The 17,178-nt window shown below is 44.3% G+C and overlaps 1 protein-coding gene across 1 annotated transcript; it reads right to left on the reverse strand.

Annotated features, from left to right (window-relative positions):
- LOC123049393 (PI-PLC X domain-containing protein At5g67130) lies at positions 1–2,746 on the reverse strand. The gene is made up of 7 exons (XM_044472318.1): positions 2,497–2,746; positions 2,132–2,392; positions 1,445–1,543; positions 1,054–1,357; positions 744–967; positions 494–580; positions 1–378 (listed from the first exon to the last, which is right to left on the reverse strand). Exons 1-7 carry the CDS (start codon positions 2,584–2,586, stop codon positions 223–225), a joined length of 1,221 nt encoding a protein of 406 aa, XP_044328253.1. The 5' UTR covers positions 2,587–2,746; the 3' UTR covers positions 1–222.
- Between the last annotated feature and the right edge of the window lie 14,432 nt (positions 2,747–17,178).

The raw sequence follows: 17,178 nt of genomic DNA on the forward strand, positions 1-17,178 counted from the left end.
TACCAAATATGCACAACTTCCAAACAAAGGGTTCATCACATACATAACTTACAAGCTACGTCATACAATGGCCGAATTTTGGCCTAGCAGAAATTCAACAGCAAAGTTTACTTGCAGCGTGCGATGAGAACCCGGCACATAAAATCTCTAGTTTGGATCTACGTATGATTTACAGTCTGCCAACTAGTCTAAAGTTTTGCTGATTCAGAGTCCAATGTTCTTCTACAAGCATAATAGTAGAGCAATGAAGGTGGCTGGCAGCATCAGCTGCTGCCATCGCAACATGGCCGGCGGCTGCCACGACGCGGCGTCCGAGGTCTTGTTGAAGATGCCTTTGGGCGTGCTCCCGCGCCGGCGCGGCGAGCATGTACCATTACTCTGCGCAAAGCACACACAGACAAATCTGGTGTCATTTCCTCTATAATAGTAGAACACTTTGCCGAAACATGCAGTAAACATGGCAGGCAAGCAGCGAGGCATGTAGTATATTTACAGTGCAGGCAGCTATGCTTCCGCATCCACAAACCAGCCCGCCGTTGGCCTTGTCCGTGGCTTCCGCGGCGCCGCCTCCGTCGCTTCTCTGGGTAACCATCAGCAGAAATTAATCGACACCATTAGCACCCAGCGAGTCCTCATCGTGCTCATATTTTTTTTCCCGAAACGGATCGTGCTCATATTCATCATAGAGTAACTAACTGTTTTTTTTGGAAAAGGAGAGCAACTAACTGATAAAGATGTGATACCTTGTAGAAGTCGACGGCGATGAAGTTGGCCCATCTGCCCCCGGACGCGGCGTGGCAGGCGTCGAGCATGCCCAGCAGCTGCGCCGAGTTGTCCTTGCACGCCTCCGGGAAGTTTGGGAGGTCCCGGAAGTAGTTCACCAGCACCAGCGACCTCGACAGGTCGTTCATGGCGGCCGACTCGGCGCGGTTCGGGCACGACCCCTTCACCATCCCTTTGCTCCCATCTGCGGTACATGCATAGAAACAACATCGTCAGGTTCTCCTTCGGTCACGTGTGCTGACGGATCGATGATGATCGGCGTGCACTTACACTGGTTCTCGACGACGTAGCCCCACTCGTGGGCGAAGCCCTCGGCGGCCTCCTTGGCGGACCTGGAGGTGAAGACGAGGAGGCGGTGGTTGTCGCGGACCATGTCGCTGAGCAGCGGCCAGTCGCCGCCGTTCTTGGGCATGCGCCACACCGGGAACAGGAACGGCGTCAGGCCGGAGGCGTTGAACACCCGGGTGAGCCCCATAGGCGCCTCCACGTAGTCCTCGATGAAGATCGTGATCACCTCGGAGGGGTTCCTCTTCAGGAACACCTCAATCTCCCGGAGCACGTTCACCGCCGGCGTCTGTCGTCAACGAACATACCACGCTAGTTAGTCGTCGACGAGAGGGATTGGTCGTAGTAAAGTATAGTTTGGTTGGTGCTTAATTACGAATGCGGTGAAGTTTCGGCAGGCGCCGCCGTAGGAGTGGCAGAGCCATATGTCGTTCCGGAAGTCGTACATGTCCAGCATCAGCCCCCTCACGCCGTTCTGCGACACAGGAAATTCAGTTACTTGGGACCTAACCCTTGAGAATGGTATCAATTTTACCTTCGAAATAGTAGTAATTTCGAGGGACTCTCGGCCTGACATCACATCGTGTTTATTTCAGCCAGGATGGAATGCGACCAGGAATGGACGTGCTACCCGAATTGGAGCATACACCACACGTCTCATCTACACAAGGATACACAAAAGAGGAGAGGAGTGGTCACGGGTCGCTGCCCTTGCCATGTGTCCGGTACGGGCAATCCTTGCAGCTAGCATTGCCGTGTCAACGCTCCAAGCAAGCGTGTGGGCGTGCACGCAAACCAGCGACAGAAAAAGACCGGCGCCTGGAGGCGCGCTGCTCCTTGGACACATGGACGAGCTCACGAGCCCTCTTTGACATGTGTTGCGTCGGGGGACACCTCACCCCACTGCACACTGACAGGTTTTACATGGTGTCCATACTCAAGAGCAGCAGCCGTGCTTTGAGATTCGAGCGGAAAGCGATCGCTCCGCCAGGCTCTCCGGTCCCACAGGTCAGCAGGTAAACGGAAGAGAAATCAGAGCGAGAGCGGGCGGGGGTGGACTCACGTTGAGCTGCTCGGCGATGGTGTCCTGCTGGTTAAACGCCGTGACGATGGCCGTCCCGGTCTGGGACTGGGTGCCCAGCCGCGCGAAGGAATTGTGGGTCGTCAGCCACGCGTAGCGGTTGAACGGCAGCCCCCGGTCCTTGCTCTGCGGGTCGACGGGGGTCACGCGGGTGCAGCGCGGCCGCACGTTGCCGTCCACCACGCACGTCTCGCAGTGCAGCCCGGCGTCGCAGTTCCGCGACAGCGCGCACGTCCCGCCCACCTGCGGCATCCGGAGATCATCCGCGAGAGCGCAGCGCAATCACAATCACCGCCGAGAAAGCTCAATGTCACTGGCAACATGCCCTCAACCACCGGCGAGCGTACCTTCCGAGCGGAGACGATGGCGGGGCACGAGCACAGGAAGGCGGCGGCGGCGGCGAAAGCCACGACGAGGAGCACCGTCTCCTTGGCCATCTCAATTCTTCTTGCCGCGGCCGCCCGCCTCAAGCTCTGCCCTGCGCTGCGCGGTTGGTCCTCCCGGAGACCGCGGACAGCGGAAGCTGGTGGTGGAGCAAGCCTGCAATCCTTGTGTTGTGTGGCTTGTAAGGCCGGACATTCCAGGTTTCGTCGCTTGCTTATGTGTGCGGTTTACGCTCTGTTTTCCCGCGTCGCTGATCTTGGTCGCTCGCTGCGGCGTTTGTTATCGCGCTTGGCCCCATGTGTCAGTCAGGGGGACAGAGTGATACTAACGATCGGGGGTCATCCAGTTGCGGTGGTCAGGTGCAATGTTCAAACAGTCGGAGTGATACTAACGATCGGGGGTGTTAGAGCATCTACAGCCCCGGTACCACATTCAATCCCTCAAACGTCCACGAGCGTGCCCGAACATGTTGGAAACATGACCGAACAGTCCTCAAATTCCCTTCTCTGCATTTGAATACTTTATATTTCAAATTTTAAATCCATACAAGTCATACAAAAGAAAAGCCTATGTACCAAGTAGATCAACTAAAAGCTAGACTACACTATTCGTTGTCGACGGAGATGTCCATGATCTTCGTGTCGGGCTCCGGATACATGGCCGGCAGCCGTAACTGTGTCTCTTCATCTGCCTCCGCGTCGGCCTCCACCTCCAGTTCGGCGAAAAGCTCATCGATCTTCACCCGTTCTTACCGGATGAAGCATTGGTTGGCCTTCACATACGGCTCACCATGGATGGACTCCAGGATGACGGACTCCGCCATCACCGTCGCTTGGGCGACTTCGAACTTCACCATGGCGTTCTCCAAGGCGAAGCCCGTAGCCGGCTCCGGCTCCACCATGTCCTCCTCCTCTGGATTTGCACCCTTCATAGGCCCCGACCGCTGCTCCCCCTCCTTTGGCCCCTGACAACTCTGCTCCGGCTCCGCCTCCACCTCCTTGTAGATGCCCTAACATGTCGACAACTCAGACGGGCCATCGTGTGCCTGCTTGGGCACGCCCGGCGTGCGTGGTGGCGTCGTGAACTCCGATGGAGTATTACGTTGCATGGATCTGTCGGTTGGAGTAACTTAAAAAGATCACCAGGAGTTTATTTTGGGCTAGATTATCACGTAATCGTGTCTTTGTCAAAATTTACCGATTCTTTTTTGAGAATACTGAAAAAATTACTATACATGAGGTAGATGCGTAACTCATTATTAGCACTGCCCTGTTTGGTTCATAAGTCCTAGGACTTTTTTAGTCCCAACTTATAAGTTCCAAGTCCCTAATAAGTTCCTACTTGTTTGGTTCCTGAGACTTAACATGGACTAAAATATCATATTACAACTATAAGTCCCTATAAGTCCCTCCTTGAGAGTCTTATTTCATAAGTCCCAAATGCCCACTTTAAATCCCTATAAATCCCTCCTGTTCAGTTTAGATGGGACTTAAAGGGACTTATTTAAATCCCTACATCAATAAGTCCCGGTAACCAAACACCCCCTGAAGCGCAGGTTAGCGTGTTTTGACAGCAATTCTGATCGGTGGGGTCCGGACGTCAGGGCTACGTTGGCAGCGCATGCGTAGAGCACTCTGAGATGGATGTGGAGCCCACGGGTCAACTGGGTCCACGCAATATGATGATTGTCAGGGAATAAGCCACTTTTGTTTTATTTCTGTGTGTGCTTGGCGGAGTAAACCCCACTGGGCACCAGCGGCTGGACGCCGACAAGCTGTGCTCTTGGGCGTGGCGGAGCCGCCACCTGAAACTGCACGGCGTCCCGGACCCTGCTGCTCGGGGCGTTCGGAGGCAGAGGAAACATCGGGGCCCACCGCGCAGGTCGGGGATCCACTGGTCACCGGGCGAACGGTTGGATGCCGCCGGTGGCGACATGAACGGCGAAGAGGGACGGAAGACGTGCCGTGCGTGCAGCGATAAATCCTTGCTTGATCGATCCTTGCACAGAGCACGATCTTAGACGTACATAGTGTCCAACCGCTAGGCTGATTGATTCTTGCGGCCAACTTTAGTGTCTAGGTCCTTATTACAGTCCTCGTATAAGTAAAATAGTACTCTCTGTAAAGAAATATGAAAGTATTTAAATCATTATTTTAGTATCTAAATGCTTTTATATTTCTTTATGAAGAAAGTAACTTTGAACACATCCATACATAATAGAGTAGTAAATAACTTTGAACACATTCACACATGACAGTTAACGCCGGCATTAGGCTGCGTCGTCCCCCGTCACGGTCTCGGTCTTGTACCGGTGGCTCCTCGCGAACAGCAGAGAGACCGAAAAGTTAAGCACGCCCAGGATAATAACCAGTAGATAGTACTCCCTCTGTAAACTAATATAAGAGCGTTTAGATCACTACTTTAGTATTCTAAACGTTCTTATATTAGTTTACGGAGGGAGTAGAACTTTTCGGGGAAATGCACTTTGGTTCCTGGTTGTATATACACCCTATATGAGGATTTTTTTAATAATTAAGTAAAAAATCGAAATAGTTTAGAATTTTTTAAATAAATTTGACTTACTTTTGCACTAGTATATAAATTTCCATGAAAAAAATAACCAGTGTTGACTTCACAGCGAAAAAGACAAAATTTATTTGCTATTATAGGTTACTATTCACATTATTTTGGCCAAAATTTTGTATTTTTGACAAGAAGTCAAAGGGGGATTTTCTTTTTGTGAAAATTTTCTCACAAGTACAATGTAAGATCAAGTTTATTTCAAAAATATTTTCAGATTTTTTGACTCTTTGTTAAATTACTAAAAAGAAAATTTCATATAGGGTGCATATGTTCCCATAGACCAAAAGTTCCACTCCAACTTTTCGAGGGCACACACATTCAGGTTGTTCCCTAACCACGACTCTGGCGTCACGCTTAACAAGAAACACCAGAAAGCTGCTGAAGTAGAGCCCCGCTGACACCGTCTCCAGGAACAACCCCGTGCTCATGGACTTCATCTGCTTCGGCGATTCGCGGATAAAGAATTCGAGCTGTCCCACATAGGAAAATGCCTCCACGGCGCCCATCAGGAAGAACTGCGGCACCAGGAAGAAAGCACTGATGACGGTGGAGGGTCCCCGTTGGCAGCATGGCGACGTTTCCTCTCAGCTTCGGCCGCGACAACCATGGCGGCAGTGCCCAGGACAAGGCCGACACCAATGCGTTGGAGCGACGTCGGTCCGTGCGGGCGACGCGTCAGGGCATGCCCAATGCATAGCTCCAGGATGATGTCTCGCATGCCATGTAGGATCGGATGTCAGAAAAAGTAGGTTCGGATGGGGAAACGAGATCCTCTACAGGAGGCGGGTGCTTGAAGAGAAAAAATGTGGTTCGATGTAAAAAGCTGGAAAAGTTGAAGTGAAGAATAAAGATGCATGACATGTATGTGTATTGCTTGATGAGGCTCACTAGTGATAGCTTGCATTAGAAAGAAGAAAAAATCAATATATATGCCTTAATCTATTTTTGGTCATTGAGACATCTGTATCCATATATTATCATTGCACCTAGAGGCACAGGAAGGATAAAGCATTGACTTGAAGTTTAGATGGGGTCCGAAGAGAAGCAGTTAAATATACAGCCCACCAGTATGTCCATACTACTACAGAGCCCAAAGAAAACGGTAATTCCTAACATAGTAACATCACGTCTGTTTCATCAAAAAAAAAAAAAAACGTCACGTCTGCTTAGGTTCTCCAGTGATGGCTTGTACCACTCGTATAACATTTTAGTTTAATAAAGCGGCAAGTCATCCATGCAGTCTTTCTTCTATTTTATTTTCTTATTTGACAGCGAATTGGTTAGTTCCTCGTAGCCACATATTCCAGTTTTCTTTGGCATAAAGTGTCGTAGGAAAAATCGATTAATTTGAACTATATAAGTAAGATCGTTTTCCTACTGTAAGAAACGGAAAAATAATAAACTTCTTGTGATATTCCCTCGGTTCCTAAATATAAGTGTTTTTAGATATTTTATTATAGACTACTCCCTCCGTTCTTAAATATAAGTCTTTTTAGAGATTTTAAATGGACTACCATATACGGATGTATATAGACATATTTTAGAGTGTGGATTCACTCATTTTGCTCTGTATGTAGTCACTTATTGAAATCTCTAGAAAGACTTATATTTAGGAACGGAGGGAGTACATACGAAACAAAATGAGTGAATTTACACTCTAAAATATGTCTATGTATATCCGTATGTAGTTTGTAGTGAAATATCTGAAAAGACATATTTAGAAACGGAGGGAGTAATCAAAATTTCGTATAAATATGGCCCAACTACACGGATACGGCCCTAATTGGTACTGTAGCTACATATGTTTTTTCGAGGTTATAAATTGGTAGCTATATTCAAATCCTGTTTATTTTTTTCTTATGGTGTAGCATGCATTACGTATGATATTACTACTTTTTCCAACTTCTCTCTATCTCTTTCTTCACATTTATTACATTTACCTGAGAATATGTACCCCTCTGTCCGTGAATAAGTGTACATCTAGATTTCTCTAGTCAAAGTTTTAAATTTTTGACCAGTTTTCTTGGAAAAAGTAGCAGCATTTATGGCACTAATTTAGTATCACTAGATCAGTTTTGAAATGTAATTTCGTAATATATAAATTTGATGTCATATATGTTACTATTATTTTCTATAAAGTTGGTCAAAATTGTAAAACTTTGACTAAAAAAACTAGATGTACACTTATTCGCGGACGGAGAGAGTATATAATTAGGCTCTTGCATGAGAGTCCACTCCCTTACTTTTTCACATCTCTCTTCTCCACATAGGCAAAAGTGACATGTAAACGAGTTATAAGCCCACTATTGTACTTGATCTTATGCAAAGATAGAAACGGTTGAAGAAAAACCTCAAGGCCTGCTGCTCCCGCGAAACACAAACGTCAAACTGGTCGGACCCAAAGCCAAAGAATTTTTCCTTCAGACTGCCCACCCCTGCCGCCACAATGTACAGTGACAGGTAGATCATCGGCAGCTGCCCGCCGCTCACCGTGGTGCACCCGTGCGGGTTTGAGCATGGCGCCGGCCGTAAGCTCGGCGTGGTTGTCGCGACCATCAGGAGGCTGATGCCCTGTGGTTAACCATAAATAATAAAATCATGTTGCTAAATCAGATTCAAAACAAAAAATCTAAGTTTTCTAGACAATAGAAAATCTAAGAGTGCATACGGTGATCGTGATATACCGCCCCATCATTGTGTGCCAACTTAAATCCATGCAAGTGACACAATTACGAACAGTCTAGTTCAATTTAGTGGCGGAGCTTCAACGGGATTTGAGAGAGGGCTAAATGAGCCTTAAATAGAATTGTGGGGGCTAATCTAGTATATTATGTTAAATTTGGCCTGAATAGTGTTAAATAGCATGTGTTTATATAAAGACATAAATTTGGTTGGGGGGGGGGGGTGCTATGGCCCCCTTTGCCCCTTACTAAGCTCCACCACAGGTTCAACCTATCATTGTGAACACCACTATGGTGAATGCCTATAGAGTCCTGCCAGTACAACTAGAGCAGTGAGATCCATACCATGCCTCCGTCTCCATGTGTGGTTGTACCACCATTGTTGTGCTAAATGTGATTGCACTTTCATTGTGTACGCCGGTAGCGAATGGAATTTATAGTGCCAATAGCTCATCTGTGCAAGCAAGATTCACAAAGAGAATAAGTTTCCACTCAATAACTAGCAGGCACAAAAACTGGAGCATTTCCACCTTCGCAATTGTAGCCGGGTTGTTACCATTGAAAATAACAAGATCATGTTGTCAAATCAAATCTTGTAAAGAAACAAATTCTAAGAGTGCTTACTATTATCCCTAAGACGATAATCGTGATGCACCGCCCCATTTTTGTGTTGGCCAGGAAGCCCGTCGACGAGGGCTACTAGGGTTAGAGTTGCCTCAAAATTGGTGACCATGCTCTCTGACATGGCATAGTGGACGTGCAAACTGACGATGAGAGTATGACAAGGCTCTTGGTGATGATCGTGATGCAGATGCGCTTCGCCAGTTCGGTGCCTAGGATGATAGCCGTAACTATATATCCGTTGGTGTGCGACTTATCCACCAGCCCACCGTTAAAGTCGACCACCCTGTCATTGGTAGCGCCATTTTGGTGAATGCCTGCATAATCCTGTCAGTACATCGATCATACTGTCAGCTAACATCAATGCTTTCGGTCTACTAGTATAGACTTTGAGATCCATACCATGCCACCATGCAAGACTGTACCACCCTTGTCGTAGCAAGTGTGATTGCACCGCCGTTGACATAGTCTAGTAGCAAATGGAATATATAGTTCCAGTAGCACAGTTGCGCAACCTAAGTCACTAGGAGTAGATTCCTTCACAATTTTTTCTAAATTAAATCCGCTTGACATCATAAGGCCTCACTGATTTTTCAGACCATTGATACGTCTCCAACGTATCTATAATTTTTGATTGTTTCATGCTATTATATTATCTGTTTTGAATGTTTAATGGGCTTTAATATGCTCTTTTATATTATTTTTGGGACTAACCTATTAATTGAAGGCCCAGTGCCAGTTTCTGTTTTTTTGCCTATTTCAGTGTTATGCAGAAAAGGAATACCAAACGGAATCCAAACGAAATGAAACCTTCGCGATGATCTTTCTTGGAACAAACGCAATCCAGAAGACTTGGAGTTGAAGTCTGGAACTCCGCGAGGTGGCCACGAGGCAGGAGGGCGTGCCCCCCACCCTCGTGGGCCCCACGGAGCTCCACCGACGTACTTCTTTCGCCTATATATACTATTATACCCTAAAAACATCAGAGGGAGCCATGAAACCACTTTTCCACCGCCGCAACCTTCTGTACACGTGAGATCCCATCTTGGGCCCTTTTCCGGCGATCTGCCGGAGGGGGAATCGATCACGGAGGGCTTCTACATCAACACCATAGCCACTCCGATGATGTGTGAGTAGTTTACCACATACCTTCGGGTCCATAGTTATTAGCTAGAGGGCTTCTTATCTCTCTTTGATTCTCAATACAAAGTTCTCCTCGATGTTCTTGGAGATCTATTCGACGTAATACTCTTTTGCGGTGTGTTTGCCAAGATCCGATGAATTGTGGATTTATGATCAAGATTATCTATGAATAATATTTCGTTCTTCTCTGAATTCTTATATGCATGATTTGATATCTTTGCAAGTCTCTTCGAATTATCGGTTTGGTTTGGCCTACTAGATTGATCTTTCTTGCAATGGGAGAAGTGCTTAGCTTTGGGTTCAATCTTGCAGTGTACTTTCCCAGTGACAGTAAAGGCAACCAGGCATGTATTGTATTGTTGCCATCGAGGATAAAAAGATGGGGTTTATATCATATTGCTTGAGTTTATCCCTCTACATCATGTCATCTTGCTTAATGCGTTACTCTATTCTTATGAACTTAATACTCTAGATGCATGCTGGATAGCGGTCGATGTGTGGAGCAATAGTAGTAGATGCAGAATCGTTTTGGTCTACTTGACACGGACGTGATGCCTATATTCATGATCATTGCCTAGATATTCTCATAACTACGCGCTTTTCTATCAATTGCTCGGCAGTAATTTGTTCATCCACCGTAATATATGCTATCTTGAGAGAAGCCACTAGTGAAACCTATGGCCCCCGGGTCTCTTTCTTATTATATTGCATCTCTTTTATCTACATCACATCTCGTTTTACTATTTTGCAATCTTTACTTTCCAATCTATATATACAACAAAAATACCAAAAATATTTATCTTATTATCTTTATTAGATCTCACTTTTGCGAGTGACCGTGAAGGGATTGACAACCCCTTTATCGCGTTGGTTGCAAGGTTCTTGATTGTTTGTGCACATACTAGGTGACTTGCGTGTTATCTCCTACTGGATTGATACCTTGGTTCTAAAAAACTGAGGGAAATACTTACGCTACTTTGTTGCATCACCCTTTCCTCTTCAAGGGAAAACCAACGCATGCTCAAGAGGTAGCAAGAAGGATTTTTGGCATCGTTGCCGGGGAGGTTTACGCCAAGTCAAGTCAAGATTTGATCTCCCGTCAACTTGGCAATTTCTGGCGCCGTTGCCGGGGAGATCTACGCCAAGTTAAGACATACCAAGTACCCATCATAAACTCTTCTCGCTCGCATTACATTATTTGCCATTCGCCTCTCGTTTTCCTCTCCCCCACTTCTAAAACGATTTTCAAAAACCTTTGCCTTTTCTTCGCCCCTTTTCCGTTCGTCCCTTTCCGCTTGCCTCTTGTGTATTTGTTCTTAGTGCGGTTTGTTGTCATCATGTCTGAAACTGGGGAGGTAATCATTGAAAAAGATAGTAGTAACGATGGGGGAAACTTTGATGCTTTTGATGATCCTCACGAAGAACCTACTATTTTGCACACTAAAAAGTTTCGGATTGGTAGTGGTAATATTATTGGAAAAGGAGTTATTCAGGATTTCTTTACTTGTGCCGGTGCTTTGCCCACTATGGGTGGATCTATTCCTCATAGAACTAGTAGTCTTGCGGATGCTATATCTTTGCTCGTAGTTGAACTTGAAAGACAATTTATCCATATGCATCCTTGCGTACAAAGGTTTTTTCTAGAATTTTCCAATATTAAGCATTCTTCTGTAAAGCGAGCGGCTACTATCTTTTTAGCACATGAGTTCAGATTTATAATAAAAGAGGCCAATGAAATTTTTGCGCATTATAGGGTGGATGCTGGTCGTCCTCCCATAGAAGCAATTCTTTTTAACCAAGAAGACATAATGCGTTTACGATCTTTAGATCATGTTGCTTATAATGAAAACCTTAGAAAAAGGGTTCCTACCGATGTTCTAGTTGATAAGATTTCTGAACTTAATGATAATTTTGCTATTCAGAACAACAGGCTAGGTTTTTCTCTTGAACAAAGGCTCATGACTTTTGCCAAAAGAATGCTTATAATGATGAATTGGTTGTGCAATATGAGGGGCCAAAGGAGGAACCAATACCTCCCGAGCTTGATCTGGGGGACTTTTGTCCCATTAAATTTAGCCTTTTTGATTACTTTTGCTTGCCACAAAGAAAACTTTCTGCTGAACGTAGGGAATATGAGATGAGTTTTCGCGATTTGCCCTATCATTATTATGGCAATACTTAGATCCATTCTTGCTTTATGCCTAGCTAGGGGCGTTAAACGATAGCGCTTGTTGGGAGGCAACCCAATTTTATTTTTGTTCTTTGCTTTTTGTTCCTGTTTAGTAATGTATAATTCATCTAGCATTTGTTTAGATGTGGTTTTATGTTTTAATTAGTGTTTGTGCCAAGTAGAACCTTTGGGAAGACATGGGTGAAGTCTTTGCAATCTTGCTGTAAAAAACAGAAACTTTTGCACTCACGAGATTAGATGCCATTTTTTTACTGGAGAGTGATTTAGGTTGATTCTTTTTGCAGATGATTAATAGACAAATTCCTCACGTCCACCAATTTATTTCAGAATTGTTGGAGTTCCAGAAGTATTCGTTTGATACAGATTTCTACAGACTGTTCTGTTTTGACAGATTCTGTTTTTCGTGTGTTGTTTGCTTATTTTAATGAATCTATGAGTAGTATCGGGGGGGGGGGGGGGTATGAACCATAGAGAAGTTGGAATACAGTAGGTTTAACACCAATACAAATAAAGAATGAGTTCATTACAGTACCTTAAAGTGGTGGTTTCTTTTCTTATGCTAACGGAGCTCATGAGATTTCCTGTTAAGGTTTGTGTTGTGAAGTTTTCAAGTTTTTGGGTAAAGATTTGATGGATTTTGGAATAAGGAGTGGCAAGAGCCTAAGGTTGGGGATGCCCAAGGCACCCCAAGGTAAAATTCAAGGACAACCAAAAGCCTAAGCTTGGAGATGGCCCGGAAGGCATCCCCTTTTTCGTCTTCGTCTATCGGTAACTTTACTTGAGGCTATATTTTTATTCACCACATGATATGTGTTTTGCTTGGAGCGTCTTGTATGATTTGAGTCTTTGCTTTTTTTAACACAATCATCCTTGATGTACACACCTTTTGGAGAGACACGCATGAATCGGAATTTATTAGAATACTCTATGTGCTTCACTTATATCTTTTGAGCTAGATAATTTTGCTCTAGTGCTTCACTTATATCTTTTTAGAGCACGGTGGTGGTTTCATTTTATAGAAATTATTGATCTCTCATGCTTCACTTATATTATTTTGAGAGTATTTTAGAACAGCTTGGTAATTTTCTTTGGCTATAAAATTAGTCCTAATATGATGAGCATCCAAGATGGGTATAATAAAAACTATCATAAAAAGTGCATTGAATACTATGAGAAGTTTGATTCCTTATGATTGTTTTGAGATATGAAGATGGTGATATTAGAGTCATGCTAGTTGATTAGTTGTGAATTTGAGAGATACTTGTGTTAAAGTTTGTGATTCTCGTAGCATGCACGTATGGTGAACCGTTATGTGATGAAGTCGGATCATGATTTATTTATTGATTGTCTTCCTTATGAGTGGCGGTCGGGGACGAGCGATGGTCTTTTCCTACCAATCTATCCCCCTAGGAACATGCGTGTAGTACTTCATTTCGATAACTAATAGATTTTTGCAATAAGTATGTGAGTTCTTTATGACTAATGTTGAGTCCATGGATTATACGCACTCTCACCCTTCCACCATTGCTAGCCTCTCTAATACCGCGCACCTTTCGCCGGTATCATACACCCACCATATAACTTCCTCAAAACAATCACCATACCTACCTATTATGGCATTTCCATAGTCATTCCGAGATATATTGCCATGCAACTTTCCACCGTTCCGTTTATTATGACACGCTCCATCATTATCATATTGCTTTGCATGATCATGTAGTTGACATCGTATTTGTGGCAAAGCCACTGTTCATGATTTTCATACATGTCACTCTTGATTCATTGCACATCCCGGTACACCGCTGGAGGCATTCACATAGAGTCATGTTTTGTTCTAAGTATTGAGTTGTAATTCTTGAGTTGTAAGTAAATAAAAGTGTGATGATCATCATTATTAATTAGAGCATTGTCCCAGTGAGGAAAGAATGATGGAGACTATGATTCCCCCACAAGTCGGGATGAGACTCCGGGCGGAAAAAAGAGGCCATAAAAAAAGGAAAGAGAAAGGCCCAAAAAAATGAGAGAAAAGAGAGAAGGGACAATGCTACTATCCTTTTACCACACTTGTGCTTCAAAGTAGCACCATGATCTTCATGATAGAGAGTCTCCTATGGTGTCACTTTTATACTAGTGGGAATTTTACATTATAGAACTTGGCTTGTATATTTCAATGATGGGCTTCCTCAAATTGCCCTAGGTCTTCATGAGCAAGCAAGTTGGATGCCACCCACTTAGTTTCTTTTGTTGAGCTTTCATACACTTATAGCTCTTGTGCATCCGTTGCATGGCAATCCCCACTCACTCACATTGATATCTATTGATGGGCATCTCCATAGCCCGTTGATACGCCTAGTTGATGTGAGACTATCTTCTCTTTTTTGTCTTCTCCACAACCACCATTCTATTCCACCTATAGTGCTATGTCCATGGCTCACGCTCATGTATTGCGTGAAGATTGAAAAAGTTTGAGAACATCAAAAGTATGAAACAATTGCTTGGCTTGTCATCGGGGTTGTGCATGATTTAAATATTTTGTGTGATGAAGATAGAGCATAGCCAGACTATATGATTGTAGCGACCCGACCTCAGACTGTCAAGTCTCTGTGCTTCAGTGTCATCCCTGGATCGGTAATGCTGACACACACACAATACTCGAATGGATTTATAATAGAGTAGCAATCACACACTTATTACATCAAAAGTCTCAAAAGATAACTTATTACAATAAATATGGCTTAAGGCCATCTAAATAAGATAACAACGGAAGGCTTGGAAGATAAAGTGAGTTCATCAACTCCAACGGCATAGCTGAGTACATGACAACGGCCTAGCGAACCTTACTCCTCGTCTGAAAAGTCGGCAACATGATACGTTGCAGCTCGAAAATGGGTCAGCACATGGAATATGCTGGCAATATAACACAGTAGAGCAATGAACAGATAAATGCTATCACTACATGCATATATGGCTGGTGGAGGCTCTAAGGTTATATTGTTTTGCGAAAAGCCAATTTTTCCCTACAACAAAGGAATAGATTTTATTTTAACTATCATGGTGGTTGAAACATCATTGAGAAGGTTCCTCCAACTCAATCCCAATTAAAGTAATCATTAACAACCCAACAAAATTTATTTAGAGTGATGAGATCAAATCAATAATTCAAGTACCAGATACTCAAGATGTCCATAACCGGGGACACGGCTAACCATGATTAGTTTATACACTCTGCAGAGGTTTGCGCACTTTTCCCACAAGACTCGATCTCCTCTGTCGGATTTCTCGCGCTACATGGTGTTTGAGAAACGGATGACCGAGACACAGTCTTTCAGAAGCATTAACTCTTTACTCTGGGTGGACAGTTACACCTACTTTCCCTCTACATCTGCTAGCCCACCACTCAAAGAGGTCACACAACATACTCAACTATGCCAGAGCCCATAATGGCTTGTGGCTGCACACGAAAGTTTCTAGCATGAATAATCTTATGATCCCTTTGAGCCTGGGTGGCGGACCGTAGGATGATCACACGGGTACTCCAGGATATCCTAGGACAACACTGGATTCTCCAGGTGCCCACAAGCAATCCACCCAGATGTGTATTAAAGTTGCCACCTTAAGTTGAACCATTAATCAACAACTCATATCTGACATGTATTCACTCAAACCCAATCCATGTCTACGAGCATAGCATAGCAATATAAGCATAACGTAGAAGTAACTCCCAGGGGTTTGATAATAAACATGGCAATAGGATCTACCTCATCAACTACTTCCCAAACCCACATGTTAGGAGATCCTACTCATGCAATGTGTGAGGGTTGTAACTAATGCATAAAAATTGGGTAATAAAGGGGTATGATCAATGTGTTACTTGCCTTGTTGACGATCTGCAAATCCTAGAGTCTCGTAGTAGCACGCTTCGCACTCCGGGAATTCTATCGCAAACAAACAATAGCATACATAAGAAATCAAGCAAATATGCACGGGTAAATCTCAAATAAGAAGATCTAACCAGAAAGTTCAACTGAAGAACTCCGGTTTGCAAAAAGAATCAAATCAAACGAAGCAACGAAACTCAAACTGCAAAAAAACAAGATCCGATTACTAATCTGAGCTAAAGTCAAAATTTATAGTACCAAAATCTTGTTCAAGTTGGTTAAACAGAAAGAGAGCTTCGAGGCGAAGATCTAGGCACTTGTTTCACCTGATTTGGATGAACGAGCGAGAAGTTATACCAGATCGAAGATTAGGGCAGAAATCGCGATCGAAAATAATCGCGAAAAACCCCTGGAAAAAGAAAAACTAACGAACATGCTAACGAACGAACGTTCGCTGTCTGCGGCTAACGGGTGAACGGCGTTCGTTAAAACGAACGTACGGACGAATGTCTGCTATTTAACCGAACCGAAAAAAACCGAAAAAACCGATCTAAAACAAAAAACGAGATCTAGGGTTTCGAAAAAAAACCGAGTGGCTTTCTAACGAAAACTGGCGGCTACCTCGGCGAGGTCCGGCGGGGTCGGCGGCGGCTTCGGTGCGGTTGGCAGCGGCTGCGGCGAGCAGATCCGGCGGCGGGGCGGCGGAACGGGGCGGCGGCTCGCGGCGGCGGTGCGGCACGGAAAACGAGGCGGGGCACGGCGGCTGGCTAGGGTTTCGGCGGGGCTGGCGGGTCGGGTGGGCTGGCGGGGCGGCTTATGAGGGCCGGCCGGGTCAGAGTCGAGGTCGGACACGGCCCGGTTAGGTCGGTAACTTTTTTTCTTTTAAAAAAAAACCTGACACAGAAAAACAAGTAAAAGAAATACTAAACGAACTCCAAAAATCCTGAAATAAATTTTCACGGTCCTCTAATAAAATCCCGGACAAAGTGAACATTTATTTGGACCTCTAATGCAATTTTGAAAAATGCATAATTTTCCTAATTCAAATAAAATTGCGATAAAAATCCAAATAAAATTTATTTATTGATTTTAATATCTTTCCTCCAACATTTCCTTATTTTTGGAGAAGTCATATTATCTCCTCTCATATATTTTAATACAAAATATTTTCGAAGAGAGAAATAATTAAAACCAAAATGATCCTTGTTCAATATTTGATAAAATTAAAATATGGAGAACGTGAAATCCCCAACTCTCTCCGTGGGTCCTTGAGTTTCTTAGAATTTCGAGGATCGCAAACGAAAATGCAATAAAATATGATATGCATGAATGACCTATGTATAACATTCCCAATTGAAAATTTGGGATGTTACAAACCTACCCCCTTAAGATGAATCTCGTCCTCGAGATTCGGGTTGGCTAGAAAATAGGTGTGGGTGGTCTTTGAGTAGATCATCCTCTCGTTCCCAGGTGGCTTCGTCCTCGGTATGGTGGCTCCACTGAACTTTGCAACACTTGATAACTTTGCTGCGAGTAACTCGGCTGGCA

The sequence above is a fragment of the Triticum aestivum genome, chromosome 2D, assembly GCF_018294505.1.
Source record: "Triticum aestivum cultivar Chinese Spring chromosome 2D, IWGSC CS RefSeq v2.1, whole genome shotgun sequence".
Lineage (NCBI taxonomy): Eukaryota > Viridiplantae > Streptophyta > Magnoliopsida > Poales > Poaceae > Triticum > Triticum aestivum.

Coding starts and splice junctions, on each gene's coding strand:
- LOC123049393 (XM_044472318.1), bottom strand. CDS start 2,586: ATGGCCAAGGAGACGGTGCTCCTCGTCGTGGCTTTCGCCGCCGCCGCC. Junction 1,358..1,444: donor GCCGAAACTTCACCGCATTC/GTAATTAAGCAC, acceptor CGTTGACGACAG/ACGCCGGCGGTGAACGTGCT. Junction 379..493: donor GAAGCATAGCTGCCTGCACT/GTAAATATACTA, acceptor TGCTTTGCGCAG/AGTAATGGTACATGCTCGCC.